This window comes from Leuciscus leuciscus (assembly GCF_965113295.1).
Source record: "Leuciscus leuciscus genome assembly, chromosome: 20".
NCBI classification, from domain to species: Eukaryota; Metazoa; Chordata; class Actinopteri; order Cypriniformes; family Leuciscidae; genus Leuciscus; species Leuciscus leuciscus.
In genome coordinates, this window is record NC_138744.1 from 11,201,621 (window position 1) to 11,224,355 (window position 22,735).

General features: G+C 37.4%; 2 protein-coding genes across 2 annotated transcripts in view; one reads left to right on the forward strand and one right to left on the reverse strand.

The window, feature by feature from the left end:
* The window catches only part of snap91a (synaptosome associated protein 91a), a 44,415-nt gene extending 30,981 nt beyond the window's left edge, over positions 1-13,434 (forward strand). Inside the window, exons 13-28 of the mRNA XM_082149412.1 lie at positions 120-134; positions 725-856; positions 2,381-2,461; positions 4,402-4,641; positions 5,942-6,022; positions 6,280-6,348; positions 6,592-6,708; positions 7,238-7,309; positions 8,090-8,272; positions 10,107-10,343; positions 10,450-10,474; positions 10,744-10,837; positions 12,014-12,100; positions 12,187-12,294; positions 12,973-13,067; positions 13,154-13,434. Coding sequence (XP_082005538.1) covers positions 120-134; positions 725-856; positions 2,381-2,461; positions 4,402-4,641; positions 5,942-6,022; positions 6,280-6,348; positions 6,592-6,708; positions 7,238-7,309; positions 8,090-8,272; positions 10,107-10,343; positions 10,450-10,474; positions 10,744-10,837; positions 12,014-12,100; positions 12,187-12,294; positions 12,973-13,059 — 1,628 coding nt within the window. The 3' untranslated portion in view covers positions 13,060-13,067; positions 13,154-13,434. The remainder of the gene's footprint in view (positions 1-119; positions 135-724; positions 857-2,380; positions 2,462-4,401; positions 4,642-5,941; positions 6,023-6,279; positions 6,349-6,591; positions 6,709-7,237; positions 7,310-8,089; positions 8,273-10,106; positions 10,344-10,449; positions 10,475-10,743; positions 10,838-12,013; positions 12,101-12,186; positions 12,295-12,972; positions 13,068-13,153) is intronic.
* A 1,691-nt stretch (positions 13,435-15,125) lies between these two features.
* On the reverse strand, positions 15,126-22,076 carry prss35 (serine protease 35). The gene is made up of 2 exons (XM_082149876.1): positions 21,783-22,076; positions 15,126-17,782 (listed from the first exon to the last, which is right to left on the reverse strand). The coding sequence occupies exon 2, from the start codon at positions 17,767-17,769 to the stop codon at positions 16,504-16,506; it is 1,266 nt and encodes a 421-aa protein (XP_082006002.1). The 5' UTR covers positions 17,770-17,782; positions 21,783-22,076; the 3' UTR covers positions 15,126-16,503.
* Between the last annotated feature and the right edge of the window lie 659 nt (positions 22,077-22,735).

Below are 22,735 nucleotides of genomic sequence, written 5' to 3' on the forward strand. Positions count from 1 at the left end.
TTTAGAAAGAAAAATTTGGGATCAGCTGATTCAAGGAGAGATCAAACATCTGTTTGCATCTAACATAATCTTCTTCTTTTCTTCCTCACTCATTTCCCTGTTTTTGGCTTTGGTGTCAGATCTGCTTGGTGAGGGTGAGTAGAGATGATTTTTAGATTGCATATACTGTAAGTGTTCTATCCAGGATCTGAGCCTTAAAATGTATCATACAAAAATCAACATGTTATTTTATTTTATTTTCCTATAATAATTTAGCAACCTAATCATTAATCATCAAAGTTTTTAGTTTTTTTTTTTACTTATTATTTTTTTTAAATCATTAAAATAAATTAATGGGAATTTTTATTTTTATTTTTTTCCTATAATAATTTAGCAACCTAATCATTACTCATCAAAGGCTATTTTTATTTAGATTTCTTTCTTTTTTTAAGTACAAATAATAATAATTGGAAATCATTTCAAAATTTGAATGGGCAGGACACCCTTGCGTCTTGTCTACCAGGAACATTCTGAAAAAAAAATTTTTACTGTCCAAATCTGCATTCTTCTTTTTTGATCCAGCTGTAGCTTTATGAAGTCATTTTTCTAAAATCTCAAAAAAAAAAAAAAAAACCTCCTCTGAGCTTTCTTTCATCCTGTCTACATCCATTCCTTGCCTCTCTCTCCTCCTCTGTCTTTCTGAATGGCGTGGTTTGGTTGTGGCTTGGCTTTGGCGGGGTTCCAGACTCTCTTGCTACCGCTAACTCTGAAGCGCCCCTCTCTGAGGCTGACTCTGCCGCAGCTTCTGCTACTGAACCAGCAGCTGCTGCCTCGCTGCCAGTGCCTGCCACCGTCTCAGACATGGATCTGTTTGGAGGTCAGTCAGGTCATTTCCAGGTTTAACTATCAGGGAAGAATGGGAGTTCATCGGTTGTTTTGTGAATCGCTTGTTGGTAAACGCTTGGTTTGGGTGCATGGATTGTTACTGGTACTGTTTGAAGTCACACAGTTGACACATGACTGCTTTTCATGAAGGTACAGTAACTTGTCAATTACTTTATATTTAAGTAAATACATTTTGCCATATTGGCAAACATAATTTGCAGTGTTTTTTATTCCTTTGTGTAAGTAGAAGATAATTAGTTCACTGGACAATATTTATTCATTTAACAGACGTTTTTATTCAAATGAGAACAATACAAGTAGATAGGATTAATCCAAGGGAGAGAAGAACAGAAGTATTGTTAGGCCTACCAGCTGAGTTGATCCATTTATTTAATGAAGCATATTATATAGCTGGATTAGTTCACTTGAGGTGAGATCGCTTACAACAGACATTTCAGTACAGCCCTGATTATAAAAGGTCAACCGCACATAAGAGACATCAAATCACCTTAAATTGTCAAATTTCATGCCATGCAAATGTTTAAGCCCAGGCCAGCTCAAGTTTAGCTCCACTTTGCCAGCAGAAATGTGATATTAATGTTTTTAAATTTGGAGTAAACGAACCAATTACATTTTATACATACATTTTTCTAACAAATAGGGTTGCCAACTTTTGTATATAAAAAAAGAATTAATTACTTAAAATGCATTTCAGATGCAATCACTTTGATTGCACTTGTTGTAAAAAAAAACTGTGATGTCTAACGTATGTTTTTAAGGTTTTAGTTTTAGTTTGTTATGATAAACTATAATAATGCTGCTATTAATGTCTATTAATGTTTCATACAACATTACAGACATGTTGTACATGTTGTTAATTAATATAACTCAGTACTTAAATGTATAATCACACTGTGACAAGGACACCTTAAAATAAAGTGTAACCCAAAAGTCTTGTGCGGAATTAATGCAGTTCCTTCAACTGTAGGATGATTCTGTATTATACGGAAGTTGGTAACCCTACCAGTAACTGATACCTTGTTTCATACAAAGCTGTGCAGACTTGATTTGATATTCCTCAAATTAAAAATAACAGTCGGTTTAAAAATAAAAAAAAACGCTTTTTTTCTCTTTATTAGTTAATAAATGAATTCATTCTTACCTGGTCATCACAATGAGTTGTGCAGGTTTTGATGGGGTTTGAAATATCAAATGCCACAATGCTCATCACCGCCTTGGCTTTAGTTAACTGAAGCAATGCTGTCACATCCAACACGTTTTACTCGCTTGTTGGTCCTGACGGCATTGACTGGATGTTTCACGCAGGCTGACTCATTTCCCTCAGTGTGTGTGTGTGGACACACTGAATTAAACTGTATACAGCCCAGACTGGTCTATTTTACTGCCATTTGGGTTGTATAGAGTGTTTCTGTTCACTTATAGAAGTCTCTTTCTATCGCCTCTTCATCCCCGTTTCTTTTTCTCTGTTGGGTTTTGTTGGTTTGGTTCGGCCCAGATGCGTTTGCGCCCTCCCCAGGTGATGGTCCGAGCGAGGGTGTGGTCCCAGCAGCTGCTGCCGATGCATGTGCCGGATCTGGTGGGTGTTCATCCATACACAAGATCCTTTAACACTCTGCTCTTTATTTGTGTGTGTGTGTGTGTGTGTGGATTGATATAAAGAGGTTTGTGTGTAATATGGTCGTGTGCTTGAATGGAAACCTGAAGTTCAACAACCGCTCTGTGTCAGAGAGAGAGTGCATGCAGTGCGATTTTTGTTTGCATTGTTTCGGTTTTTAACCCTGCTTTTGCCCACACGATACAGCAAAATAATTGTGTCCATGACCTGCCTGAGCACATACACCATTCTCTGCAGGCACAATTAATAATATCTCTCCTTACATTCCAAAAAAATCATTTTTAATCATTATTTTGGTCTTGCTTTACAGTAAAAAATATGTACACATCCTTAAAACATTAAAAGCAAAATTAACTTTGTTTTAAGGATGTTTAGATGTTTTGAAAACAAAACAAAATCCTTAAGATGATGATTGAAAATTATTTTTGCCTTAACTTTCTGCAGAAAGACTCAAAAAAAGACTTTTTTCAAGATTTACGCATTTCAATTAATAGTAAAATTCCATCAAATTGAATTGAATAATCCTTACATATTTTAATATAATAATTCTTACATATTTTTTACATAAGGATTATTCAATTCAATTTGATGAAATTTTACTATTAATTGAAATGCTTACATAAAAAATTTATAAAAAAGGCTTATAATTTTTGAGTGCTCTGTTAACTTTACTAATAATTTCCCTTCCAGCTTATATTTTCAGTATCAGTGATTCATTTTAGCAACCTAAACTTTTAATTTCATGAAGTTTGAAGAGCAAAAGCTTAGTGGTTGTATTTACATAATGCAGCTGCGGTGTCATAGAACATGAACAGAGTTACTCTATATTTACCTTACTTTATATTTGCTTTTATTGTATCTTAGGGTTACACTTTATTTGGATAGTTCACTTTAGACATTCTACTACTTTGCAACTACATGTCAACTAATTTTCATTAGAGTATTAGTAGACTGTTAGGGTTAATAAGTTGACATGTACATGCAAAGTTACTTATAGTCAGTAGAGTGTCTGTTCTCTGTTGGAGGACCATCGACCATTAAAACATAACATTGTTTATTATGTTTTTGTAACATAAGTCCACTGAAGGCAAGTTGAATGCGAACCCATATGCAGTTTATTGAAACAGAATACAAAACAAAAAAAACCATGACATGCACTAGAGAATTGGCTAGAACATAAACAGACTTGAACATAGACCTGACCTGACCTGACCTGACCTGACCTGACCTGACCTGACTTGACAAAACTCACCAACAGTGGTTACATGAACAAACAAAGCAAACAAACAGACAATAGAAACATGAGGTCTATATATACTCAAAGACTAATGACTAAACAAGACACACCTGAAAGTAATCAAACAATAAACCAATGACAAACAGAACTGAGAAACACATGAGCAAAACAACCAATCAGAACATGACACGTGACAGAATCACATAGCCATTGAGTGACCATCGGTTGTACACTCGTTATTGTGGTGCATTATGGGATTGAATGAGTGCACTTGATAATGTCCACTATGGTTTCGGACACCACTACAAATGGCTGTCCACTCAAATAGTGCCCTATTTAAGGGTATAGGGGACGATTTCGGACACAGCCCTTGACTAAGAAAACTACAAAATAAAAGATAAGAAAACATAAACGTGAACCAAAACAGTTTTATCTACTTTTTAATTAGTCTGGTGGTTGCAGTACTAAGGTTAATGGTGTCTTAAAGTGTGCTTTTTATGGTCAAATCCCTCTCCTCCCTCTCTCTCTCTCTCTCTCTCTCTCTCCGTGACTTCAGTGCTGCTGAAGTTATGAGCTCTCAGTGTGTTTCTTTTTCATTTGCAGTGTTTGTTATGTAACAAACCTTCCCCACTCCATTTTCACCCCCCACCCCTCCCTAATAAAGACCCCTGGGCCACATCCGAGGGGAGCTCAAGCATTGCCCCAGAGTTGGATCTCTTTGCCATGAAGCCAGTAGAGAGTATCGCTGCCGCAGCGTCCCCTACCAGCGCCGAGCCGAGCATCTCACCAACAGCGGCCCCTGCTGTCCCCTCTCCTCCACCCGCTACTGCCACCACCACCACCACCACCACCACATCTGCTACAACTGAGCCCGCGGCTCCGCCAACACTAGACCTGTTTAGTGGTAATATTTCTGCTGTAGTTCTGCCTCTGTCTTGCTTCACTCTGCATTATGACAATATTAACTTGCTACGCTAGTTCCCCAACATTATTAAGATTCTCTTTGTTTGATTTCTCTCATTTAGATTTCTATTTTATTTTTTGGTCATTCTGGTTTGTGAATCATGACCTTAACCACCTTTTCAGTTCTAAGGAATAAGCAATAGTTTGAAATATTAATATAAACATACACTTCTGTTACTACTACTATTCAGCAAAGATGCATTTAATTGATCAAAAGTCACAATAAAGACGTTTATAATGTTACAAAAGATTTCTATTTCAAATAAATGCTGTTCTGTTGAACTTTATATCAAAGAATACAAAAAGATCTATCACGGTTTCTACAAAAATATTAAGCAGCACAACTTTTTTTTTTTACATTGATAATAATAAGAAATGTTTCTTGAACACCAAATCAGCATATTAGAATGATTTCTGGAGGATCATGTGACACTGAAGACTGGAGTAATGATGCTGAAAATTCAGCTTTGCCATCACAGCAATAAATTACATTTTAAAATATATTAAAATATAAAGCAGTTATTTTAAATTGTAATAATACTTCATAATATTACTGTTTTTACTATTTTTGATCAAATAAATGCAGCCTTGGTGAGCATAAGAGAATCTTACTGAACCCAAACCTTTGAACAGTAGTGTAAATATTAAATATTTCTAAAATATTATACTAATGATATAATTGTAAATATCAATTGATATGTATAAAATGTCTATAAAAAATATGTGTGTATGTATATATATATATATATATATATATATACATACACATACATATATACATACATACATACATATATATATATATATATATATATATATATATATATATATACATACATATAAATACATATAAATACATATATATATATATATATAAAATTGTAAATCAAGAGGGGTGGTCAATGTCACTGATTCACATTTGGCCTCTAAAATCGCACTGCAATCTGACAAAATCCAGGATTTGCAGTGACCACATTTGTCCTGCAATCATTTTCTGGCTTTTTGACCATAATCTGAATGCTGCAGTTTGCATTGACATTTGCAGACTTGATTAAATTGTTTTTTTGTGCTACTTGTTCAGAGTGATTATGGAAAAAAGCAAGCAAAGCAAAATGTTTTCTCGTCTAAATGGCGATTTCTCTCTCTCTCTCTCTCTCTCTCTCTCTCTCTCTCTCTTGCTTGAAGCTGTCATGTTATGCACTGACTAGAAGCGTAATGCAAATGTGTGTCCTTGTTTATAGATATGTTTGATTCAATGCCTGAGCAAAGCTCCTCCACAGAGCCCAAAGCAACCACTCCTAGCGTAGACCTATTTGGTGCAGGTACAGGAGTTGATTCCCATACTTCTATTGAACGTTTCGTCTCGTCTCGTCTCTTCTAGTCTCACCTTTCTTCTTTCTCATCTGTTTTTTTGCCCACTCCGTCTTGGTTTGTCCTCATAGTGGAACGTGGACTTGTGCATGTTTGCACCCTCAAAAGCACGACTCTGTGTTATTTACGTGCTTCTGCTCCTTATTGATTTCTCTTCTCTTACATTTCATCCTCCACTTCCTCTTTCTGCTTTGGCTTGGTCTGGAAGATCTTCCCGCTGTGTCACGCGGGCCCTCACCTTTGCCTGAGGCCAGTGTGACTGGTGATCTCTTGTCTGGTGAGTGTCTGAGGCTTGTCTCGCTAAACCTAGCATGTTCCACAAAAGAATGGAAGTCATGCAGGTTTAACATGACAAGAGGGTGAGTAAATGATGACGGAATCTTCATTTTTGAGTGAGTTATCCCTTTAATGCTGTATTTGGTTAATGTTCTTCAATGCACTTCTACTTTCACTATACCTCACAGTAACTCTTAAAACTGCTAGTATTATTTTCAAAGGTGTCTCTCTCTTTCTCATATAGACTCATTTGTTGCTCCAGCTGTTGCTCCAGTGGCTCCTACACGTGGTGCTCACGCTGCTCCAGCTGCTCCTGTCTCTCCTCCTAAAGCTGAGCCTGGACCTGTGCTGGATCTCCTTGGTGTGTCCCCTAAACTCTCTCATAAAAAACACCTAGAAGACCAGAGGAAGTGCTTAAATTTTGAGATATTCATATTCAAAGGCTTCCACTGCAGTGTGGTTTTCTGGTTTTTACATCTGACTACACAACGTTGGTGCTGAGCTTGTTCAAGTTTAATTTTATAGCATAGACATTTAAATGTATGAACTGGTAAGTATACACCAGCTGTTTCATGACCCAGTTTTTCAGCTATAGAGGGTACTTTTGTCAGTGTCTGTTAAGTGAGCAGATGATGAGAGATGAGAAGAGAGACGTTTGTTTGAGTATAGTGTATTTGCATGCTGTGCCGTATACGTTGTAAGTGTGGAAAGATACAGGGAATGCACATCCATGTGTCAGTGTTTGTTACGGTGTGATTCTGTGTGGGCCTGTTGTATGATCTCGGCTCACTCTCTCCATCTGCCCCTCTCTCAGTGTGTATGCAGCTTTAAGGCTGACTAATGCTTCTCCTCCTTCATGCTGCGCTGTGGGACGTCTGTCTCTGGAACAGACACATTCGGAGACACTACTGGAGAGTCCCAGTCCGCTGCTCCCGTAGCACCATCCTGTGACCTGCTTGGAGGTATGGTCACAAATCTTGATTGGGAAAACTCTCATTTTTGATTGACGATGAAACAGAGAAGCTTGAACAAGCACTGCCGAAGTGCTGTTCTATTTATGTTATGTAGTTAATGCTTAATAAATAATAAATAAATAAAAACAAGAAAAATAAATAAATGATAGTAATTAATAATTTAATAACAATCATAATAATAATAGTTATTATCATTGCTTTTTTGTTAAATGTATAATTTTATCCAATAATAGTAATAATAATTATAATAATAAGATTCAAGATTCAATATTTTTCTATAAACTAATGCTAGCAGATTAATAATGTTACTTTTTCAGTAAAATTTTAAGCGTAAATTGTTATGCTGATAATATAATTTGAAATATTTTTTTAATTAAATTAGGATAATAATTAAAACATTTTGCTAATTGAAATAAAGCTATATATATATATATATATATATATATATATATATATATATATATATATATATAAAGTTTTATTTAAAATGTTAGATAAAAAATATATACATATAGTTTTTATTAATATTTAGAATTAGCCTTTATTTGTAAAATTTCAGTTTAATTTTACGTTATGCTTTAGTGCTTTTTTTGCTTTATGCATATATATATACACAGTGTATGTGTGTGTGTGTGTGTATATATATATATATATATATATATACTGTATATATATAAATATATATATTTAAAACAAATTCCAAAACCTTTGTAAAAAAAATCTAAAAGTGCATTGTGGATTTGGCGTCTCACCCGTTGATGTCTGTAGGGTTGATTTCACCGGTCACCCTGACGGTTACACCAACCCCAGCAGCAGTGCCAGCCTCAGCCCCAGCTGACCTGCTGGAGTCGGGTTTTGATGCCTTCGCCAGTTCGCCGGTGTCCTCCACACCAGCAGTGGCAGACAGCGCACTCGCCACCGCAGCAGGATCTGGTGGCTTTGATACGTCAGGTGAAAAATCATATTATACATGTTCCCCAGGTGTTTTGAACAGATTACTATACTCTCACATTAAACATTGATAATGACCTTTTTGCCAAAACTGTTTTTATTTTCTCTTGAACACAGCGTGGCGTTTTTCAAGCTTGCTTGCTTCTCAGCACACTTTCGTCTTGCATGAGCACTTCTGTATCTGCTGACCTTCTTAAATAAAACAGAGAGGATGTGGCAGTGCTTATAAAATGCATTCTCCCTGTGCTTTTTATCCTTTTTCATATATTCTTGTGTTCTGTCTATTCTTGCTCTCTTACTATAATACTGCTTTTCTCAACTTTATCATCTTTCCCATTATTCTGTCATGTCTCTCTCTCTCTCTCTCTGCACTTCGTTTCTGATAACTCTCTCCTTGCACACTGATCTGGCTCATTGCTTGCTCCTGCTGTGCGATTGGTGAGTTGGTGAGAGAACGCAGGGCTTTGCAGCATGTATCGCTGGGAGGTTTGAATGTTCTCACGCTGTTTGTTCATCCACTGCACATGCACACCCTTTACCCTTTGAACTCTGTGCAGTTTTTCCCTGCTCGCCTATTTTACAGATCTTGAGCATTACTGCATTAGAATGAATTGCCTGCCTTAGTGTTGTTGGTACTGTACCGGAATACTTTTTCATAAAAGGTGCACTAAAATAATAATTTCAGCATATATTATTTGCTACTTTATAAATGTGTTGTGAATTCTTCATGCTTTTCTAGGTTTTTAAGTATTTGTAAGAAGTGATATTTCTTCATTTCTTTAGATGCAAAAATTGCTGGAAGTCATTTTAAGCTATAAAAAAAAACTTGGTGCACCTTTAAAATTTTTGAAGACCCAAAACCTTACCTTTAAGGTTAAAGTCTTGGGTCATTGACTGGGAGGTGTATGTTCTGCAGTGAGGATATTTTCTTTGGTGCCTGACATGATGCGTCCAACCGTGTTGTAATGCAATGAAAATCCTGTTTATAAAGATCTTCTGATGTGTGTTGCCAGTTTTTGGTTTCCCAATGCATGTAGTTAACACCCCTGGATGCAATTTTTGAATACCACATGAATGTTATGATAAATGTGTGGATCTCAATTTATTTTTGTTTTTTAAATATATGTGCACTTTCGTTCAAAGGTTTGGGGTCAGATAGATAAAAAAAAGAAATTCATACTTTTATTACACATTAAATTAACCAAAAGTGACAGTAAAGGCATTTATAATGATATAAAATATTTCTGTTTCAAATAAATGCTGTTCTTTTGAACTTTCTATTCATCAAAAAATTCCTCCCAAAAATGTATGGTTCCCGTAAAAATGCTAAGCAGCACAACTGATTTCAACATTGATAATGATAATAAAAAAATGTGAGCGCCACATCAGCATAATCATTGTTATAATTGATTTCTGAAGGATCATGTGACACTGAAGACTGGAGTAATGGTGCTGAAAATTCAGTTTTGCCATCACAGGAATAAAATACATTTTAAAAAATATTAAAATTGAAAACAGTTATTTTAAAGTGTAATAATATTTCACATTATAACTGCTTTTACTGTATTCTGTATCAAATAAATCCATTCTTGGTGAGCATAAGAGACTAATGAAACATTTAAAAAAAATCTTACTGACCTTTTGAATGGTAGTGTATATTTTATTTTAATGTTGCTGTCTTTTGTTTTACTCCTGTTCTGTTACAGTACATCTGCCTTGGTATTATATGGGATTGCTGACAAGTTGCATATCCATGTATCCATATCCAATTCTAGGCTAAAATAGTCTCAATCCATGCTGGCTATATTAACCCACTCTTCTCTGTCAACGGCAGTGTTTGACGGATTAGGAGACCTTCTGATGCCAGCCATAACCCCTCAGAGCACAGGCGGGACCCCCATGGCTGCAACGAGCATGCCGTTGACACCTGGGATTGTGCCCACCGCTGTGCCGGCAATGGTTCCGGCCATGGCGCCCGCAATGGTACCGACAATGGCACCCATAGCAGCTGCCCAACCAATTAAACCTATCGGAGGAGACTTGGACACTTCACTCGCCAATCTGGTCGGAAGTATGTATGGAACAATTATGGACTGATTATGTAGGGGTCATTGTCCCCATGATGCCGACTCAAACATGCCGATAACAAACTTATCTTGTTTCTTCCTCTCTTGTAGACTTGGGAGTGGGAAGCCAAAAGAAGTAAGTTCAGTTTCTGTTGCAGCGAGTCTCTATGTCCATGTTGTTTCAGAAACACCTATTAATCTTGTCACTTATCCGTAGTGTCTATTCACGAGCATGATTTACTCAACCTGACCCGTATCGACAATTCATTTGGACTGTTATGGCAACTTGATTGATTCCCTCTCCATTGGAGCACAATTTAATCATGTTCACTTTGTGTGGCCCTAGAGCTGTGTTTATGAATGATTTGCTCGTTGTGTTGGCTGACAGCTATTTGTTTTGCACAGGGACAACCAGTGGAGTGAGAAGAAACTAACAGGAGGAGCGAACTGGACCCCTCATGTCGCTCCGAGTAGCTGGGGCACACCTGGCGCTCAGATGGTAGATAGAGGCTGCTTCTTTCTTAAAGGTGCTCTAAGTGATGCCGGGAGTGTTGACATTCGAATTGTTGTCAAACAAAACGGAGGCTAGCTAGACCCTCCCTCCTCCTCATCCCGTCTCCTCCCTCCTCCCCTCCCTTCCGGCATAAAGGAAAGTCAAAGTAGTCACTAAAAACAAAGTTAAGTTTTACTGATACTTCATTCAATGTGTAAATGTCACCAAGTTAGATAAATGCTTTTATATGCCACCTGAGGTTATAACTATAACGTTAGCTCCCATAGGACGCAATAATAGCAAGATAACGTTAGCTTCGCGTTTCCCAGTGAGCATAAACAACGGCGGCGGCGTAAACAAATTTAGTCAAAGTTGTCAATAGCCTATAAATGAACATTCAAATCCATAACAAACCGTGGGTGAAAACATTCATTCACACAAATTGTCGCCCTACTGTGAATTTGCTTGACCATTTACAATAGAGATTGATCGCTAGCTGCTAGAAACATAGTTAAATGTTGTATTCACCAAAGCTAACGCTGACTGCATAGTTCTAGCTAATTACATCCTTGTGTTGCTTTGGCGAACATGAACGTCAATTTAGAAAGAAAAATGGATTTACCTGTTCTGCAAAAACAGAGCAACTGAATGTCGGATTGGAAGCCCTTCTGCCGGCGGAGTTCTCGCCACATTTCGAGGGTTTTTCCGATGTAAATTCGGGACTTCGCGTGTTTCTTATCCTTGTCCCTCTTCTTTGCAATTTGTTCATCGGAACGTCGTCTCTTTAGTCGTGTGTCGGCCATAATTCAAACTTCCCTCTTCATGCTTCTCTCTCGTCTCTCCTCCACACCCCCTTCATGTGCACACGCACTAACCCCCAAACCACACCCCTCAAATACTTCTTGTCGGTGATTGGCTGGAGCACTGTTTGTTGTGTTTCGTGGTGCGGGTGAGCCCAGTTTGTTTTTGTTGCCGTTTGTGGAGCCTGGGCTGTCTACAGAGACCGCGGTTTTTTACAGTGTGTTCAGGGGACAGGCAGCTAGCGGATAGTGAGGAGATGTTTGCTGTATGTGACAAAAAATGTTTTGGCCTAAAAAACGCGTGACATCACTTAGAGCATCTTTAAACACATTAAAATGTTTCTTGTATATCTTATCATATTTCTCTTCCAATTGTGTTTAGTCTGGCCCTGCCCCTGGAGCCACAGGAGCTGCCGCCCCGCCTGGAGCAATGGCACCACCCATGGGAGCACAACCTGGCTTTGGCATGGTGAGAAACTACTTTTTAAAATGTTAATAAAAATCTCTGTATTTTGCACTTATGGACGGTTATTTTACTTATCATTTTTTACTCAGCCTCCAGCAGCTGGACCTCCCATGATGCCCCAGTCTGTGATGATGGGTCAGCCCATGATGAGACCACCATTTACAGGGCCAGCAGCAACAGGAACACCCGGAGCACCAGTAAAGAACATACACAAAAATGCACATGCAAACATTGTTACATTCCACATGAAATGGAAGTTGCAGTAGACATTTCTTCCCTATATATGCGAGTGAAACAACTTATCGAACAAGAAAGAAATGTAGGGGGCACTTGAGTTTGTCCATCGGGAATTGATTGGGTCATTGTGGTTTGAGCTCATGTGAGTGACATGTTGTCCTGCACCAGTAAACATGTCATCAGAGAAGAGAAAAGGACGTTATTTTGATAAAAGATTAAAAGGGCACATACTGCAATATTCCATAAAAAAAACCAGGAATTGTCAATTTTGATTTAATGGTGACTCTTCTCATCAACGAAATGTCCGAAAGTTTTTTTTTTGCGCATCAACGATAATGATGAGAACAGTTCTCACATGTTAGTTTTATTAATATTTAAATTCATATATAATTGTTGGAACATTTGGTTTAATTTTGCACTTTGAATGTTATTTGTACTAACTAAAATGAATGATAGACTAAGACATAGACTGAAAGATATTTTCATCAAAAGACAAAACAACTTTTTTGATGTTTTTGAAACAAGTCTTTTGTGCTTACAATTCATGTGATTCAAAAATTGTGGAAAAACATGACTGACTGAATGAATGAAATTTTCATCAGCCATTACTCTTCCTCAAGCACCCTTTATTTCCTCAGTTGTCTCCAGGACCAGCTGCTCAGAGCCCTAAAAAACCTCCCACCAAGGACCCACTTGCAGATCTCAACATCAAGGACTTCTTATAATTTTCCAGGTATCATTCTCTTACAAGTGACTTCTTAAATGAGGCTTTGGTGCCACACTTAGTAACATGACATTTTCTCCATGCTCTATTTGCAGTATATGTTTTCTCAAAGACTGAGCTCCAGTGAGAGAGGTCTGCTGTCTGTTTACACCTCCAGATGCCTGAGGAGCCTGCAGCTAGATATCCACTGACCCCGCCCCCCTCCCAGCCCAAACCCCGCCCACTCGGCCCCACCCAGCCCCACCCAGCATTCCTGTGTCATGTTGTAGCACAATCTGTGAAGTGAATCGTAGAGAAAAGAGAAAAATGAAGATGTGCTTATCTCAACGTTATCTTTGTTTTGAACGAAACAGAAAAAATTATCAAAAAATAAAATGCACACAAATGAAAATTAAAGATTAAAAAAGATTCTTATGTATGTCAACTTTTTCCAGTGTTTAAGTCTGAAATGAATGATGTGTGTGTGTTGATCCCCTCAACTTTAATTCTGGTTCCTCTGGGACTTCCCTTTTGGGGTCAGAGGTCCTAAACAGGTTGTTCAAGTGCTTTCTGTTGTCTGTTAGTTTTGGAGCAGTGTGCAATGTTTCATTTGCAGACGGTACTGTGTATATTATCCTCATTGATGAAAAGGTCTCTCCTCTACTCAAATTTTTATCTGTGGACAACTTATTGATGTGTACCTGGTAATCGGATTAAAAGAAATGCTATTGTCATCTCCCATCATCGACTGACATGTTTGTTTACAAAATATAAATATATGAAATATAAATATACATGAGTTATGTATAAATTAATAGCATATCTGGGCTCCTCTATAACCTCTTGGTGATTACATGTAATTTTTGTATTTTAACTCATATTATTTTTCATATATATATTTTTTGATTCTTTGGTTTGAACTGTTTTAATTTAATAGTCAATGCGTTGTCAGTTCACTGTTTACACACTCTTTATGGATATCGCAAGAACCATGAGGTTAATCTTTATGGATAACCTCAGCAAATTTGGATAATTCCATTTAATCGCAGTGCTACAAATCTCAGATGATCTCTGAGAGAGGCCTTTTGCAGTATCTTAAAATAACAAATATGTACAGCAACTTGTTCAACTGGTGATGTTTCCCAAAAAAAGAAAAGAAAAAAAAAAGCCCCCAAGATTTCACAGTTGTAGTCAGTGGAATGCTGTGTTTGAGTCTCATAGTTACTTGTGCTTGTATGAAATCCAAACTGAAGCTGGTACATGTAGTGTTATTTTGTATAATTGTATAAGAACCCGTCCACACGTTTGGTTCTCTGTCTTACCCTCTCATATTACATTATGAACCCTGATCTTTGTTTGTTATACGTTATACGGTTGATTCATGCTCCCTCTGTTGGTGAGTGGTGATACTGTAGTTTGCACATTAAAATGGACTGTGGAGGAGATCTCTTATAAGAGAATAACTGATAGCATAGATAATAGGGTGTAGGTTCATTAGCAGTGATAGACTCTTAGATCTTTGTCAAAGTTTTCAGGAGGTCACTGTTAAACAGTGTTACAGAAAGGTTTGACTGACAGCCCTGTATCACTTTCCCTGTTAGATCTTTCATGGAAATGAAAAATGCAGATCTTTGGATCTCTCTTTTGCAATTCTCTGTTCCGTTGAAAGAAATTTTATTTTGATTTATTGATTCATATTTGACACCCCTACATAGTGCATGTAAGCCCTTTGAGATGCAATAAACTGATGGGAAGAATTGCCCACATGTGTCCCCATGTGTCTGTTTTCACAAGGAGAGCTCTATATAAAAATTAGATGTTCCTCGTAAATATATATAAAAAAAATATATATTATATTTTTATATAATACAAAATTGTAACCATTTAAAATAATAATAATCATATTATATATATATATATATATATATATATATATATATATATATATATAATTAAATGTAAATGTTATATACCATTTTCTTATTATAAATATATGTTTAAAAAAAGTTAACATTAAAATTATGAGCAAACTTGGAAAAACTAAATGGAAGATTGTGTAAGCTTGATGGAAAAAATTAACACACACACTATTTTGTCCTCTTAGACCAATACATATAAATCTCAGTTTATTTGGTCCTTAATAGCAAAGATTTAGGAAAAAGATGTACATAATGAAAATTGATGCAATCCGATTTTGATAAATCAATTTTATATTAAGATTTTTGATTTATATTTCCTATGAAGCGGCGTTGCTTTTCTCTTTATCATAATTACAATACTATTTATTATCAATCATATCTAAATTTAAATAACCCTGTGTTTTTTTTGTAAAGAACAACATGATCATATGTAACTCATAATACAAGCCTTACATTAAATACATACTTACAGTTCTACAGTAGGCTGTTACTTCGACAGGTCCTTAAATGTTTTATATTTTAAAATTAAATTAGCACCAAAAGTCAACAAGGGACTCTGAAAATTAAGCTTAAATCTTCAACTAATTGCTTGCATTGTTACATTGTTATACAAAAGGCAGAAACAAAATGATAGCCCATGAAGACAGTTTACAGTTTATGCTGTCAAAGGCACACAATCATAACATTTGTGACCCTGGACCACAAAACCAGTCACATGGGTAAAGTTTTTGAAATTGAAATTTATACATCATCTGAAAGCTGAATAAATAAGCTTTCCATTGATGTATGGTTTGTTAGGATAGGACAAAAAAATCCTTTAAAGTTGTCCATTTATGTTTGCGATTGTGCTGCATTCACTCACAAAAATAAATGTTTTATATATTTACGGTAGGAAATTTACAAAATATCTTCATATAACATGATCTTTACTAGAAAAATAGATAATTTTGACCCATACAATGTATTGTTGACTACTGCCACAAATAAACCCGTGCGACTTGTGACTGGCTTTGTGATCCAGGGTCACATTTAATAATAACAATAACAATGATAACAAGAATCAAGAATTTCAAAGAACACCAGCATATTGATACTCAGATGTGTTCTTCGAAAAGAAAAAAGGAAAATAACAAACATCAAAGCTTCTTCTCTCGGAAAAAAAAAGAGTTTTTTTTCTTGTGTCAACTAGTCAGATCTAGCTTTCTACTTCAAGGAATCCAGACAGATTACCAGACAAAACAAATGCCTCCCATAGCAAACAACACTGATTGAAGTACATTTTCTAATTCAAAACAACAGTTTAGGCCAGAATTAGTTCTCGTTAGGACAACTGAATCTAGAAATACATTCGTTCTAACTGATTCATAACAAAAGTTGTCTAATAAAATAAATTAAGTCATCAAAATAGCTTGGAAAAGTTCAATGGTAGGTGTGTTATAGTCTCTAGTGTTGATGAATGCAGCAGTTTGTGTAGTGCACAAATGGGAGGCACAAGGGTTGGTGAGAGCCAGGACTGAGGCAGTCAGACGGGCCACTGATGGAGTCTCTCAGGTGCCCCGACATTGGTTAGAGTCCCCATGGACCCAGCGGCAGATCTGTGCGTACTTCAGGGGTGTGATTCGTACGGCCACATTGTAATCCTGCTGCATCCCGTTAACATCCACCCACTGGTGACCCGAGAACACGCCAATGATTTTCCGCTTCCACTTCTTCTTGCCAGGTTCTTTAAGGCGAATGTAGACACCCGAGCCGCTGGAGCCGGGCTTGGCATCGCAATACTGGTACAACAGGTCGTTGGACTCCTCGGATACAGAGCAGAAGCGGTACACCAGGTTGCCCGGTCGGTCATCGTCGAATCCCGAGAAATGGATACGTCCAGCGGGCAGCTTCTTGACGGAGGGGATGACGCCTAAATCCATGTACTTGGTCTTCTGCGCCCTCTTAAGCTCCAGGATGGCATAGTCATAATCGGCCATAATGTTCTCTGAGATGCCTTTAAACCAACCCTTCGGCACCTGCATCTGTTTCACCCGTGTCCACCGGAACGAGGGCTGTTCAGAGACGGTGCTGCGGCGACTACGGTTCCTCCTTCCCTTGCCTTTGCCCTTACCCTTACGTTCATGCTTCTCTCCAATCTCTCCATTTTCGTCAATTTCTTCCTCCTCTTCTTCATGTTTCCTCTGGCCTTTCCTTCCTTTCCCTTTCCGGCCTTTCTTCCGGCGGGAACGCTCTTTCAGCACGCCGACGCTGAGTTTCTGGACCCCGTCTAGGTAGTCCGTACCGTTGTGGATGCAATGAGCGGCCGTCAGGACGTGTTTGGGGGACACCAGCACTCCAGAACAACCCGTGGAGATCTTCACAGATGTGGAGAAGGGATACTTCATGGAGTACTGCTTGTCAGCGATGGTAAACCTCGTATCCGTGCCGTAGACCTCTCTTCTTCGGCGAGCGCGAAACCGAGAGCCTCCCGTCCAGTCGTCGCTCACGTTTAGCTCCTGCACGGTGACGGTGGTGAGCGTGCGTGTTCCGTTGTCGTACATGGTCTCGTAGGACAGTAGCTGCTCCAGATCATCCAGACTGGGCTCTGGAAGACCCCGCTGGCACTCAATGCCACATATCCCATTGAGCTCACTCTGCGGCTTAGCCAAAAACTCTGAACTGCCCAGATGCACCGTTTGCTTTTCTTGTACCAGGGGTACTTTCCTCTGTGGCCAGGTGTAGTCATCGTCACCTGTGGGATCGTCCACTGCTGCAGACACCAGCACAGCCAGCGCTGAGATGGAAAGCAGGAGCATTAAGGGTACCGGGCCCATTGCAGAGAGACCCCTAGAGCAGACACAAAGAGAAAAAGAGAATCAATATCACCTAAGCATTTTTCTAACTGAGAAAAACAGGAAAGAAGATAAACATCAATCTATCTGAAATCTGTGAACAATTGAATTTTTTTCAGTATCATTTATTATCTTTTATACAATATATTCAGCTTTGCTTGCAGAAGCACAGTCATAGCCAAAAATATGAGAACATATTGCGCTGTCATAAATTGTTGGTATCAGTCGATATTGGATATTTATTTGCGAATAGGCATATTTCAATTTTATTTCTAATACGATAAAAAAAAATTCCCATTAAATTAACTGTGCAGTTTTTTAAAGCCTGAAGTATAGCCCAACTTATTTTTTAATGTGCACCTTAGGATATAAGTACAAGTGACATACATTTTGTCAGCAGCATAGTATGTGCGTACTACATATGCACAGCAGATTTTTCTAATATTGCGTTCATCTGGCATATGCTCCTTGATTTTTATTAGATTTTTTCCACTATTTAATTGTATTGGTAATACAATTTTGCCCTGAATATAAATGCAATATGCAAGCAGTATCTGACACTAACTCCCAAAACCCTTGCATACATCTGGCTTACAGACCGTACAAATTAGTGGACCTCATTCCTGGACCTAGCACTACACATTTTGGATGTCTTGATTGTTTAGCACATCTGATTTATTTCATCATCTCTTAAGTAGAGGCTCCAAGACCTGAAATGTGTGTCAGATAAGGTAGACATCCAAAAATAATATTAAGGGGGCCTCCAGGAGGAGCAGGGCTTGAAGCACTGGAACAGATGATTATATTAATACAGTCATGACCACTAGGGGGAGACAAATGATAAGATTTTGAAGCACTATTTCAAAACCCCTGAGAGTATGTTGAGTGTATATACAGTTCACCTCATTCTCCATCATCACATTCCACAGATATTTAGATCCAATCCTAATGTTCCATTTAAGTCAACAATAGTATTTCCACAGATTCCAAAACAAAAATTTTGAATCTGCTTTTAAGACAAAAAATGTATTGCGTAAGAAATAGTTTAAATACAGTAATTATTGAATGCCAAATTTGCTGCATTAGCTTTAGAGACTAAACAAATGAGTAAAATAGCGCACAAGTATGCTCACATTTAAAAATTATTTCTTAAATGGCACCGGCTGACAGAAAATATCTACCATTAGAGGAAAACTGGAGACTGGAGGTTTGTGGTGGGGACTATAAGAATATTGACCCTGTGGGTCAGAGCTTTTTGAGTCAGTGGTTTGGAAACGTTTCCTACTGTCTTGCTAAATGTCAGTAATAAGTATATACTTGGGTTCTGCGGATGGTACCGCAATTGGTACTGTTACCAATGAATAGGAGTATAATATGATAAACTAAACAAACGTGCACCCACACACATACAGATACACAAAGCTATCAGATCAGCAGCCTACTTCTGTATTCATTTATGTATCTGGTAACATCTCTAACTGATAAAATTTAAGATTTGAGAGCATTTTATTTTTCCACCAGACCATCACTTTGCACAGTGATGAAAAGGTGCAAGTCATATGAATTATCGTGCACCACATAAATCATGCACATAAATATTGGGAACAAAGCAGTGATTTTAAATGGATACCAAGGTTCCCAAAGCTTTTGAACAATGCACTTCCATGACTCTTCCAGTCATTCGTGGGTGCAGGATAAAGATTTTCAAAACAACATTATATAGATGAATATAACATAAGATAAGATAATAACATCGTTTTTAAAGATTGTATACATTTCCACAATGTTTTACGGCCTGTAAATCACAATTTTATCCAAGTATCCTGATATTTTCAGGTTTTCCATGTCAATGAGATCCCCCGTTTGCAGATTAAGATAAGTAAGGGATCTTCATCAGCAAAGGTCCTGATCAAGGTAACGTGGTTATTGTGCATTAATAACCAGCTGACTTTACATTATCCAGCTTAATACTAACTATATAAATAAAATGGTGGGAAACTGATTTGGATTCCATTACACCGTACAAAACAAATGGCTTTGCAACAAGGTTAACACTGCACTGATATTATATAAAATATATAGTAGACTATTAAAACAAAGTCTTCTGGGGTCAGTTTCACTACAGTCAATAACTAAGACACAAGATGCCAGTAGCATTCATTTGAAGAGATCGCAATACGAGATGAGTGTGTAATACAAGAGAGGCTTGAAAATAATGCCGGTTTCTGAATACGCAGACTCATACAGCCTTGCCATGGACAACAGTGACTATTCAGCAATATGAGACCGCTGAAGGCCACGATTTACCAGTCAGAAATGCATTCATTCATTAAGCAGATACTTAACCAAAGCAACTGAAGAGGAAAAACACACAAGCAATTCATCTTAGGGGGTGAACAATTCACAAAAAAATGCTGGGTTGTTTTAAAATATGGGCAAACCCAAAAGTTGAGTTGAAAATGTAATTAAAAAATTTAACCCAACAGCTGGGTTTGTCCATATTTGACATCATTTTTTTTTTTATGTATGTTAGAAGTTCACCAATATGTTAGCAATCAGCATTATACGTTTCAAAATTATACCAGCATAAGCATTACAAAGCAAAGGTGGAAGTATGTGCAGCATGACTCACAGAGAGAGAAAAAATCAGCAAAGCACAAAGCCAAGCATTTAACAGTCACCACTCTCACACATTCATCATTAGATTGCTGAGCACTGACCAAGAAAAACACAGACTGCAGCAAAATTTTCTAATCAGTAGCCAGTTTAGGGATGGAGAGTGTGGGTTGGAATATAGATTGCTACTCCATTCTTGGTTCAGTACATTTTCCCCTGCAGAGCTGGAATCCCTCTCCTCCCACCTCACACTTCACTATGACATGGCGTCGGTGTGGATTATCTGCATCAGCCGTGCTGTCTATGAGAATCAATCTGTACAGACAATACTGTGTAGCCTCAGCGGAAGTGTGAGGGGAGATATGTGCGCGTGAATGTGTGGTATAAAGTTATGGACTCAGGCAATGACAAATCAGATGTGTCCCTACTGGAGATTGCCGTGAGAAGGGGAGCACTTACAGAGGTCCAAACAAATTCCAGTAAGTCTATGATGTAAAATATGCAGACAGCTCGGGCCTTATAAAGTAGGCAAAACCGACAGACTCAAAGACGGCAAACTTGGTCTGACACGTGGTCTAATCTCCTATCAGCAGTTTTTTTATTTGTATGGTTTTTTTTTTTATAAAATTGAGCAACTGCAATCTGACATTCTTCCATCACTGCTGAAATATCACTATGACATTTCTAACGACATTTTCTCTGTAATAGGCTACATCTAGAGAACTGGCTTTAGTGGAAAAAGCAGAACATTTCCCGTCCATGTCAGCATCAACCCATTTTTCCATTACAAGGCAAAAAGCTCAATCTTGCACATTTGTAAACTTTTTTAACCAACTTGATCAACCAAACGGTGGCGCTATTGGTCCCTTTTCAAATTAAGTTTGAAAACTGATTGATTCATTCAAAGTTGCCGGATCTTTATGTATTTCTCTCATTCATGGATTCATGAATATTTTACTCCAACAATGAGAAGTTAAATGCGGATTAATCATCTCCCTTGTATACAAATTATGCTAACCACTTCCACCAAAGGAGACCTCCACTGTTTTTTTTATTTATTTATTTATTTATTATTTTTTTGCAAGGGTTGGTTTAAAAGTTTAGTTAGATTAGGGGTCAAAGTAGGCTACCCAACTGTAAATAATTATCATTCCTGCTTTACCGTTATATAATTGCATTTACCTTTTTAATATAGCCTAGGCTATGTAGGATATATTTTTATTATAGTTAATTTTTCACAGAACCTTTGCAATCTATGTGATCACGATAATGACACTTTATTATTTTCACAGGTTAGAATGATGCAAAAAGTTATAAATATTTAAAATTTAAAGAGAATGAATGAATAAATAAATAAATAAATAAATAAAGCGTCATACCTGCTATCATTCGATTGATGGAGATGTTCAATTCGCAAACAGATGCTTGTTATTTAAGCAGGAAGCGTTTAAAAGTTACTTCATCTCAGAGGTTTTCGGTTGGATTGGCTGATAGTCCGTTTCTTCTCATATCTGCTCCACCTTCAAGACAGGGAGAGCTCAGAGACGAAACCCTTGGTAGGAATTACACCCTTGGTAGGGAAAGGGAGAAAAAAAAAAAATCCCAACAAGATTTTCACAAAGAGTTTCGTATAGGGGAGGGACCATCATGCTCTGCAACGATGGAGCAGAAAAAGTGAAGTTGAGAAAGCGTTCAGCACTTGATCTTAATGAATCTTTGGATTTGAATAAATCTTTATTTGACAATTCAAAGAGTCTGTCATGAATTCAAAAGGGCTTTCCACAGATTCGTTCCACTGAGCGCACAATAGCGCAGCAGCGACTTTATTGTGGTTCGGTTCCGTTCCCACATCACTGGCACTTGTGTCCGTGTACATGATGTGGTAAACACGCAAGCAGGGGGTCTGCGAGTTAACAGGACGCCTCTAAATTTGCGTGCACATCTATGCAGATTATTGTGTGGGTGAATGACGTCAAGCTTCTTTTTTGTCTAGATTATTGAGGGGAAAAATGCAAATCATGCAAAAATCTAAATTAATTTGAATAATTTTTGTGAGGCTAAAATCATAAATGTGGTAGGCCTAGCTATAACTAGGCTATTCATAGGTTATACAAAGGGGGAAAGTATCATAAAAAAGGATGAACTATTTTTACATTTTTTATTTCAAGTCAATTGTAGTAACCTATATTCATGATTCATGCAAGGAACGTTTTTGAGGGGATAGTTCACCCAAAAATGAAAATGTTGTCATCATTTACTCACCCTCATGTTGTTCCAAACCTGTATGAGTTTATTTTCTTCTGCTGAACACAAAAAAAATATATATTTTGAA